The 10,967-nt window shown below is 49.0% G+C and overlaps 1 protein-coding gene across 1 annotated transcript in view; it reads left to right on the forward strand.

The window, feature by feature from the left end:
• Positions 1-10,967, forward strand: part of FAM178B (family with sequence similarity 178 member B) — a 196,188-nt gene that overhangs the window by 118,231 nt on the left and 66,990 nt on the right. Inside the window, exon 8 of the mRNA XM_087969642.1 lies at positions 6,421-6,511. Coding sequence (XP_087825768.1) covers positions 6,421-6,511 — 91 coding nt within the window. The remainder of the gene's footprint in view (positions 1-6,420; positions 6,512-10,967) is intronic.

Raw genomic sequence — 10,967 nt, forward strand, 5'->3', positions numbered from 1 at the left:
GTGATGGTCATTTGGAAAAATCCTTTCTTAGTGAGCCCCTAGAAGCCAAGAGGAACATACGGGCCAAATTTCAAGTTTGTAGGCTTGACGGTTCTGGAGATTCTTGCTCCATTCTGCGACCTTCCTTGCCACCGTTGTTCATCAGATCCCTGCTATTGTCAACCCTGAAGCTGACCTGAACGGAGCCCTATGGGAGCTTCAATGTTGTCCCACTGGAGTTGAAGGAAAGGGAGGCGGGGTTTAGAGATAGAGGGGTTTGTGTAGCCAAAGCAAAATACTTTCTCTTGAGAACCAAGGACATTCTCACACCTGGACCGGGGAAGGAGGAGGGAGGTCTCCAGACGACCAGACAGCGTCTTGATTGGACCATGGGACTAATTGTTTAGGGTTTGAGGAAAAACTTTATTCTTTAACCAGGTGAAAACCGCGGGAACCTTTAGAGTCGGTTTTCACCAGATCTGTGCCAATATGATACATCCAATAAAGCTATTCTTTGAGGAACCTATCTGCCTCGGAGTTTTGCTTCCTATGGGTCTGTTACTTGGAACCTGGACAGCCAATGGTGGGATTCCAAATATTTTCCGACCGGTTCTATGAGAGCCTGCTTCTTGGGAGCTGGTTTTTTTAAACAAGGGAATATAGGACAGAGAGCTGGAGGGTGGGGCCAGCCAGAGGTGGTATTTACCAATCAGTTTCCAAGTGTCTGGTTTTGATCACGTGACTGTGGGGATGCCGCAACAGTTGTAAGTGTGGAAAAATGGTTATTGGACAGTCACTAAACAAATGGTTGTAAGCCGAGGATTGCCTGTATGCCCGACAAACAAACGGGGACAAGTGATAGCTTAAAAAGTTAAGTTTTCTGCCCTCTCCCTAAATAAATAACTACATTTCCTTATTACTTGATTATATTAGAATAAAATGCTGTTCTTGCCTTCAGCTCGGGATTGATTTTATCCTTCGTTTGTTAGGATTTTATTTTATGGGGACTCCTTGCTGTTTTAATATGTCTTGACGCCTGTTCATGCCTTCGTCCTTTTATTGTTTTTATACCTTGCAACATCTTGCAAATTGCTCAAGGGCGTATTTTTATGAAGGACGCCTTACAAATATGGTTTAAATAAAGGAAAACGAGGCCCGGGCAAAAGGGTGGCTGTGGTCCTGGCTTGTTTGAATGTACTCTGCGAGCACCTCTGGTTTTGCATCTTACAAAATTGATTTCCTTTTTTTTTTTTGTGATAGAGAGAGAGGGAGGGAGGGAGGGAGGGAGGAAGAGGGGGAGAAAGAGAGAGGGGGAGTAATAGGGAGAGAGAGAGGGAGGAACAGAGGAGGAGTGGAAGGGAGGGAGGAGGAGGGAGAAAGCGAGAAAGGAGTAGTAGGGAGAGAGGGAGGAAGAGAGAAGGAGTGGGGGAGAAAGGGAGAGAGATGGAGGGAGAGAGGAGTCGGTGGGAGGGAGGGAGGAGTAGTAGGGAGAGGGAGGAATGGGAGGAAGGGAGAGAAGGCATGGGAGGGAGAAAGGGAGAGAGAGATGGAGGGAGAGAGGGGGAGAGAGAGGATAGGGAGAGAAGAAGGAGGGAGAGGGAGAGAGGGAGCAAGAGGAAGAGAGAGGGGGGAGTAGGGAAAGGGGACAGAGAAGGAGTGGGAGGGAGAATGGGAGAGAGATGGAGGGAGAGAGGAGTCGGTGGGAGGAGGGATAGGGAGGGGAGGGAGGAGTAGTAGGGAGAGGGAGGAGTGGGAGGAAGGGAGAGAAGACATGGGAGGGAGAAAGGGAGAGAGAGGAGGGAGGGGGAGGAGTGAAGAGAGAAGGGTGGGAGGGGGGGGAGGGAGAGGAGGGGGAGAGGGAGAGAGAGGATAGGGAGAGAGAAGGAGTGAGAGGAGAGAGGAGGAGGAGAGAGAGGGGAGGGAGAAAGGGAGAGAGATGGAGGGAGAGAGAGTCGGTGGGAAGGAGGATAGGGAGGGAGGGAGAGGGAGGGTAGGAAAGGGAGGAGTGGGAGGAGGGAGAGAAGACATGGGAGGAGAAGGGAGAGAGATGGAGGGAGAGAGGGGAGGAGTGAAGAGAGAAGGAGGGGAGGGAGGGAGAGAGAGGAGTAGGGAGAGGGAGAGAGGATAGGGAGAGAACAAGGAGAAGAGGAGAGAGCAAGAGGAAGAGAGAGAGAGAGAGGAGCAGGGAAAGGGGACAGAGAAGGAGTGGGAGGGAGAATGGGAGAGAGGAGGGGAGGGAGAGAGACAGAGGAAGAGTGGGAGAGAGGGAGGAAAAGGGAGAATGCAAGAGAGGAGTAGTAAGGAGAGAGAAGGAGAGAGGGAAAGAGGGAGAGAGAGAGAAGGAGAGCGCGAGAGAGTAGAAGGGAGAAAGAGAGGGGTGGGTAGGTGGGGTGTGAAGTCTCAGTGTCGATCTCCATCCACACGTCTGCTGCAGACAGCTTGCCTTTAGGAGCAATTGTCACACTGTGCCAGATTTCAGGACTACACCCAGCATACCAACAGTTCACTATTTACACAATTCCTAAGAGACACGGGAAGCCATTTCTTCAGCAACGGAGAATATTTACAGGTGGTCCTCGACTTACGACCGGTTGCTTAGCAATGGACTGAAATTACAACCCCCCCCCCCTCCAAAGGATAAATGATCCAAAATGGATTCCCTTAATGACGACATTCGCTTTATGGTCACTGCGAAACACGTTGTAAAAGTCAAGTCCGGTCACGTGGTACCTGCATAACCACATTGCAACTATTTATATCCCGTAGTTCTGGGCTCAAGTACAGTCGTAAGTGGCTACCTCGAGTTACTCATCCCAGTATTAAGATCTGCGTCTGTTCTCTTCTTCAGAGTCCTTAATTAAAACACGGGGTGTGAGAAGAAGTGAGAAGCCGTCTAATCATTACTCAAGGACAAAGGCTAGCATAATTTGCCAGACCATTGGGACCTATTTACATTTGTGTAATCATCCTGTGCAGCCCTCTGCCAGTGAAAATGGAGGGGGGTTGGACTAGATCAGTGGTCACCAACCAGTGGGATGGGGACCATTGGTGGCCCGTGAGAAAATTTTGGTGGTCCGCAGAGAAATGTCCCCCCCAAAGCAATTAATCCAGGCTGCGCAGGAACACAAGGCTGCACCGCCCACATGGTCCGCGGGAACACAAGGCTTGCATTGCGAACAACACAAGGTAGTAAGGGGAGGGGGGAAAGGGCGGAGGGGAGGAACTTGCCTCACTCACCCCACGTGCCTCGCCTGGCCACCGGGCTGCTTCTTTCTGCTTCTGCTTTTGGCTGCTTGCAAGGAAAGCAGCAAAATCTCTTCCCCCAAATTCCGCCAGAAATGAATCTTTGGGACCCTGCAAGGCCTCCTGCTCCAAGAGTCTGCACCGGCATGACAAGTCTCACAAAGACTCATTTCTGGCAGAGTTTGGGGAAGAGAAAGAAAGACTTCTGCTGCTTCTGCTGTTTTCCTTGCATGAAGCCAAAAGTCTCTCTCTCTCTCTCTCTCTCTCTCTCTCTCTCTCTCTCTCTCTCTCTCTCTCTCTCCCTCCCTCCCTCCCTCCCTCTCCCTCTCCCTGAGAACGGAGCTGGAGACGGTATCCTGCAATCCCAAATAAAGAACGATCGATCGGTAGGAAAACGGGGTGGGGAATTTTTCTGCAGACTTTTTTGGGGGGATTTTCCCAGGGTCTCTGGTCCACGCGATTTAAAATTATGAGTTTGGTGGTCCCTGAGGTCCAAAAGGTTGGCGACCCCTGGACTAGATGATTTACAAGGCCCCTTCCAACTCTGTTAATCCGTATCTGCATCAATGTTTCCACGAGGCCACTGGGAACAAGAGTGGGAACCAGGCTGACAACAACAGGCTTATAACGAGTGACCTGTTTTGCTCAGGAAATTTCAGACCTTGTGTTGTTACTGGAGGCAGTGCAGTTCTCCGGAACACGGTATGGAAACAGGAAGCATCTGTGGCACTTGCAAAATAGATGTGCTGAGTGTAAGCCTGAGAGCCGACGAGAGAGATTCAACGGTGGGCGTTCATTTAGCTCCAGAGGGCAGAGGGGTGTCTACCAGTAACCCCCCCCCCACCTGCTTTGTGAGGTCTGCGGAGATGGATTAGATGGGAAACTCCCACCGACCTTTTCCCCTTCTATTCACCTACACATGTGATGCCTCACCGTCCTTGTAGCCACCAAAAGGATCTAACTTCAGGATGAGGGCATTAGGATGGGCCCACAACATTTAGCCACCTGAGACATAATGTGGAACGTGGATCTGAAGGTCGGAAGGGGAACTCAGTGGTCTTCTAGTTTGACCCCCCCTGCTTGAGCAGGAGATCTTGGTGGCGCAGGGATGTGTGTGCATGGAAGACTCTCCTGTCTCCCAGAGTTTGCCCAAATTCATGTTCATTGTGCTGATGATGCTATCTTACAATCTCATCCATATGAGCCTTGGTGGAGTTACGAGTGCAGTACTGCAGGCTCCTTCTGCTGCCTGCCGGCTGCCTGCAATTTGGCAGTTCGAATCTCACCAGGCTCAAGGTTGACTCAGTCCTACCGAGGTGGGTCAAATGAGGACCGAGATTGTTGGGGGGCAAGAGGCTGACTCTGTAAAAATTGCTTCGAGAGGAATGTAAAGCACTGTAAAGCGGTATATAAGTCTAAGTGCTATTGGGAGGGAGGGAAGGGAAGGGAAGGGAAGGGAAGGGAAGGGAAGGGAAGGAAGGAAGGAAGGAAGGAAGGAAGGAAGGAAGGAAGGAAGGAAGGAAGGAAGCCATGTTGCTGCTGTGGTTAGGATGCAATATTGTCGGCTAACTCTGCCCACAGCCAGGAAGTTCGATCCTGGCCGCCTTAAGGTTGACTCAGCCTTCCGTCCTTCTGAGGTGGGTAAAATGAGGACCCAGATTGTTGGGGGGTCAAGAGGCTGACTCTGAAAACCAGTTAGAGAGGGCTGTAAAGCACTGTGAAGCGGTAAATAAGTCTAAGGGCTATTGCTATTGTCCTTCCTTCCTCGCTGGCACCTACCTCCTGCGAGACTGGCTAAGATGTTCCCCAACCTACCACCCAACTGTTGGAAATGTAACTATGCACAAGGAACATATTTTCACATGTGGTGGACTTGCCCATATGCTCAGAAATTTTGGAGAAATATTAGAAATTGGATTTTAAATATAACAAAACAAAATTTAAAAGTTGAACCCGAAACCTTTCTGCTAAGTATGATAAATTTAAACATGGAAAAAAAATATCAATATTTAATTTTGCACATCATAACTGCGGCCAGAATAACCTACACACAAAACTGGAAACTGTCTTCCATTCCTTCAGAGGATATAGTAATTTAAAAAATACATGAATGCGCTGAGATGGATAGCCTAACCAAATTGTTAAAAAATAATCAAGATAGTGACTATTATGAAACATGGAACATTTGGTATGAGTGGTTAAAGAAAAGGTAATATTTGATATTTGGATAAGTTATGGAAATGACATAAGACGTGCGTTTAATCATAAACTATATAGAGAAATTAAAACATTAAAAGAACGAAGGAGTTATGGTAACAAGGCAGATCACGTCAATGATAAGGATAAAGAAAAAAAAATTAACCATTGCTCAGTATATTCTGTAAAATGTATATATGTGTATGTATGTATGTATGTATGTATGTATGTATGTATGTATGTATGGTATTCAGCTTTGTTCGGGTATTTTCCCACGTCATTATTGCTACAACTTTAAAAGCACAACTATAATGACGTGGGAAAATACCCTGAACAAAGCTGAATACCATACATGTAAGTACCACGAAAACTTAAGAATATATCTATCTATCTATCTATCTATCTATCTATCTATCTATCTATCTATCTATCTATCTATCTATCTTTGGTTATTCGGGTTTCTCCGCGTAGAATTGGAAGTATCTAGGCGACGTTTCGATGAAGTCTCATTCATCATCTTCAGGCTTGTGTCTTCAGCTTTTTGCTTCTCAGAGTAATGTGAGCTTGCAGCTGCTTCTTCCCTGCTCCTTAGGAGTCCCTGCTCCTTAGCCCCTGCTCCTTAGGAGTCCAAGATCTGCTGTACGCAGAGTTCAGGAAGAAGCAGCTGCAAGCTCACATTATTCTGAGAAGCACAAAGCTGAAGACACAAGCCTGAAGATGATGAATGAGACTTCATCGAAACATCGCCTAGATACTTCCAATTCTACGCGGAGAAAACCCGAATAACCAAAGATCCACATACAAATACTCATAAAACCTCAGAAAACATATATATATATATATATTAATTTGTCTGTTTTAAATGTATGTCAAATAAATGTTTTTTCTAGAATAATTTTTTTTAAAAAAAAAAGTCTTAAGGGCTATTGCTACTGCTGGGAAGGGAGTGCAAGGCAGTTGGAAGAGCCCTGGTGAACGTCTCCTCCTGTCTTTCCTCCCCAGAGAACTGCGCAGAAATCTCAGCCTCTACTTCATCATGAAGCTCCTTGGAAAGGTGAAGATGGTCCCAAACTTCTGGCAAGAAGAAATCCAGGTTCGTTTGGGAAACTGAGAGAAGAGAAGGAAAGGCTCAAGGGTGGTGTTGACTCAGGGGTGGGCTTCAAAAACCTTAGCAACAGGTTCTCCGCCCGGTTGCTAGGTGGGTGCAGGCGTGGCCTAGTCAGCCTCCTGCACCATGGTGGGTGGGTGGGTGTTTTCACCCTCCCCGGGCTCCGGAGGCTTTCTTCGAGCCTCCGGGAGGGCGAAAACGGCCTCCCCCAGGCTCCGGAGGCTCTGTGGAAGCTGGAAACGGGCCCATTTCCAGCCTTGCCGAACTTCCGGGAGGCCCGTTTTTCACCCTTCCTGAGCCTCCGTGCACACACTGCACTTATCTGGAATCCAAAATGGGCCACTTGGAGACTCTCGGAGGGGCGGGGTGGCGGGGAGGGGCCAGCCAGTCGTCGGAACTATCGGTTCCCTGAACCAGCCATAAAATTAGCTACTGGTTGGCTATGGGTTCGCCCGAACTGGGGTGAACCTGGAGCAGCCCACCCCTGTGTAAGTGAGCCAGTAAGGCTCTCTTTCCACACAATGAGAGGTATCTTGGAATAATTTGACAGGGGGGAATCACCCCGAAAAGAAGAGTCCGAGGGGTGTTGAGTTTTGTTTATGTTTTGAGTTTTGTTTTGTTTTCCTGTTGAATTTGTGAAAAGCACGCATTGTGAAAGAGGCATTTATTTCCCTGTTAAGGGGGCAGCGTAGAAGAGCATCTGTCAATCTCTGGAACTTTCAGATCGGTGGACTTCCAACTCCCAGAATTCCCCAGGCAGCCATGGCTGGCTGGAGAATTCTGGGAGTTGGAAGTCCACAGGCCTTCACATCGCTTAAGATGAACGCGGCTGTCGAATTGGGATTGCTGACTGGCACATTGCGGGACATCATACATAGCTTCAGAATCAAGGCCCAGTAAATTGGGCCTCCATAAACTAACATACATTGGCCGGGTTGACCCTACTTGCTACCGGAGGCTAACATATCTTCGTACGTGTTGTGGTTCTTCAGCGGATTCTACGAAACCCAACCATTCCGCCAGATCGCTTTCCTGGCGAACCAAGGAGCTGAACTGATGACGATGTGCAAATGGAACGGATTCTTACAGTTTATCTCGTTGCCGTCAAATCTTGTTGCAGACGGCTCTCCCAGTAGCCTAACTAGCCCCCTGATCCTTGTCTTCAAGGCACAACTGTCACAGATGTGGGCTTCCACCCCGCCAAAAAACAAAAACAAAAACAGGAGCAGATGAGTCTTCCAAGATAGTTGAACTATTGTGTCCCGAGGAAGGGAGGGAGGAGAGCAGAAGAAAGGAGGGGGTTGTCTCAGCCATCTTGTTCTTCCAAATGGCTCCTGTCTACGGAGGAGGCCTTTGAAGATCCACTTGCGGGGACATCCTGCCCCTTTCCAAGAATATGAATTGAGGACATTTGGTAATTGTTTCCTCCTCATCTGGGTCCTATCATTTCCCAGGGGTTTAAAAAATAAGGGGGGGAGGGGAGGAGACCCACAGAATGACTTTTCAAGAAGACCGCGCACCACATGTGACCGATGAAAAGTTTGAGAGACTTCCTGACTTTGATTTCCCCACTTTGATCCTGACGCCCGAGTCTTTCTCTCTCTCTTTTTTTTCCCCCCTGTGGTTGGGGCTCATGAAGGGTGGTGAGATCTCTCCCCCCCCCTTCTCCTCCCCCCTCCCCAACGAAAGCCACATAAGAGAGAGACCCGGGTTTCTTCAATGGCCTTTCTCGAAGAAAGCTTCTTCTTAAAAAGCGTCGTTCTGGCCTCCTCAGGATATTAGCGCTTCTTACTCATTCGCGCAGGCTGCCAGCTGTCGGGTGCAAAGGAATGGCACCTAATTTATAACCCCAGATCAGACAGAGAAGAAGAATGCCTTCTTTGTAGGTGATTTAAAAAAAAGAAATAATCACAGGACTCCTTTTGTTTCACGGTAATAATTGAGCGTTAACTAAATGGAAAGGGCTTTGGGTTTCTCAGCCAATTTTCATTCTTCACACTTGGCATTTGTATATTGTTTTGAAGGCGTTAAAACTTCTCGACCAGCCTCACCTCGGTTATCTTTGCTGGAGTCTGCAAAATTAATAAGAAAGGGAGCGTCGCTCTCTGTTGCAAAGGAAGGACGGAGGGGGGTTTTGTTTTGCTTTTTGCTGGCGGAGGGGGCAAATTGGTTTTGTGCTGAGGGCCACGGTTGTGGGGACCACATCGTTGCTGGAAGTGGATGGAGATAAAATTGAAGGTGGGCAGAATTGAGAGTAGAAATAGGAGGACTTGCACGTTTTATATCGGCCGCACTGCTTTTCTCTCTTCTTTCCATTGATCTGTCTTCCCCCTCCCCCACCCTGAGCTGAGTTGGACCACAGGTCGTAAAGGCGTCCATAGTGGCTGACCCCAATGTAAACTGATCTTCCTCCATTCAGTCCTAATGCCCCATAGCAGCAGGGGTGTCAAATTCAAGGCCCGTGGGCCGAATCTGGCCCACGGACGGGGTTTAGATCTGGCCCGCCCTGGAAACAGGGAAGGACCGCCCTGTGGTGCCTCTGCCCGTGAAAACGGGCTCCCGAGCTCCGTTTCCACCTGCGACAGCCTCTTGCAACCCTCTGCCAGTGAAAATGGAGCAAGCAGCCCTCCCGAGCTCTGTTTTCACTGGCAGAGGGTTGCAGGAGGCCATCGCAGGTGGAAACGGAACTCAGGAGCCCGTTTTCACTGGCAGGGATTTGCAGGAGGCCGTCGCAGGTGGAAACGAGTCCCGGAGCCCGCCACTGGCAGAGGGTTTGCAGGAGACCGTCGCAGGTGGAAACGGAGCCCGGGAGCCCATTTTCACACCCCTGCCACATAGGAAGAAGGGACTGAGAGGGAGGTTCCCCCCTGCTCCTCGGGAGTCCAAGATCTGCTGTACGCAGAGTTCAGGAAGGGCCACATTCCCCATCAGCCCTGCTCTGCAACAACCAAGGAATGAGTCCCAAAACCGCAGTGAAGATCTTGCTCAATTCAAAACAAGGTTCTTCACCCCAGCAAGGGAAGGAAAAAAAAAACCTGTTGATCAGAGGCATATGTCTCCCTTTCTCCTCCAGCAATTATGATTTTTTTTATTTATTTTTTGAGTTGCCAACTTGGCTTCCTCTGCAGACCATCACCGCATCAACTTCTCAGGCTTCTGCACTTTTTAAGGCGTGCAGCTGGGCGGCTTATGTTTGCCTGGGCACATCGACGTTCCGTGATTCATCCTGGCACCAGCTATTGTTGAGATCTCCTCCACCGCTTCTTTTGAGGGAAGACAGATAAGTTAATCAGCAGGCACCACGGAGAAACAGTGGGAACGGATGGGAAGGAGCTGGAGATCTGACAGATTGCTTTAACTTTCCCCACCCTCTTCTCCTGGCCCGCAAAACCCCCCATCCCACCCCCCAGCGCTCTGTGAAAATGACATTTCTGCTGATTCGTTAACATTCAAACCTTCCACGGGGTTAGGTAGAGTTTGAACGTTGCCTTTGGAAGCAGGAAAGCGGTGTCGAGGGCAGAAGGAAGAATAAAGTTTGAACAGGGCAAGTCCACGCAGAGGTTCAGGGCTGCCACCTCAACCCGTTCGCCCTGAGCAAGACCCACCAAATCGAAGCTGGCCAGGAGGCGGTGAAGACAAGCCCGAGAAAGAAGCCATCTAGGTTTCCCCTGCGATCATGACCTGGTGTTCTGACCCAACCTGATTCCAAGAGAGCAAAGACAAAGGCAGCAGCCCCCACCTTTTAAGATTTCGTTCATGAATCCTGTTTCTTCACAGATGAAAGGCTGCTTCCAACTAATTAGCTCCGACAAGAAAGAGCCTTGCCAGGTTGTTCTTCAAGGCTGCCAAAAACCCACAGATAAGAAATAGTTTACAAGCGTTTTCAAATGCTAACTATAATGTCCACGAGGCTGAGTTTCAGAGCATCTTTGCCTTCTGCAAAGAACGCTTCTTCAAACCTGGCTTTTATCCTCTTGAGGGAAGGGCCATCAACTTGCAGCCTTACTCCCGAGTCGCCCGTGCTGTTGCAGCTGCTCTTTCCTGCAAGCAACCCTGTGCGCACACGCACTTGGCACAGTCTCCTCGGGAACCTCCTCATCACTGCTGCCAGCCCCCACAATCTCTGAAGGCAGCAGTCCACTCCCTGAGTGGTCCTGGCCCCTCATCGGAGTCCTTGCTCTCCTCCACTGTCTGCACCTGCTGCCGGCTAACCACAACACCTGGCTGGAATGAAAACTTCAGGGCTGCAGAACAAAACACAGCAAGTGACAAGCTCAGGACCCAAACGGATCTTGACGGACTTGAACAATGAGTCCTATCCAACAAAATGAAATGTAATGTCATTTAGTTGACTTTATTGTCATTGCACCTCGTACAACGATATTAAATACCATCTTCAGTGTACATTACGACTGAAAATAAAACACAAACACACATCCTT

Source organism: Notechis scutatus, chromosome 7 (genome assembly GCF_049901735.1).
Source record: "Notechis scutatus isolate UNSWTSFEM ecotype Mainland chromosome 7, rNotScu1.2, whole genome shotgun sequence".
NCBI classification, from domain to species: Eukaryota; Metazoa; Chordata; class Lepidosauria; order Squamata; family Elapidae; genus Notechis; species Notechis scutatus.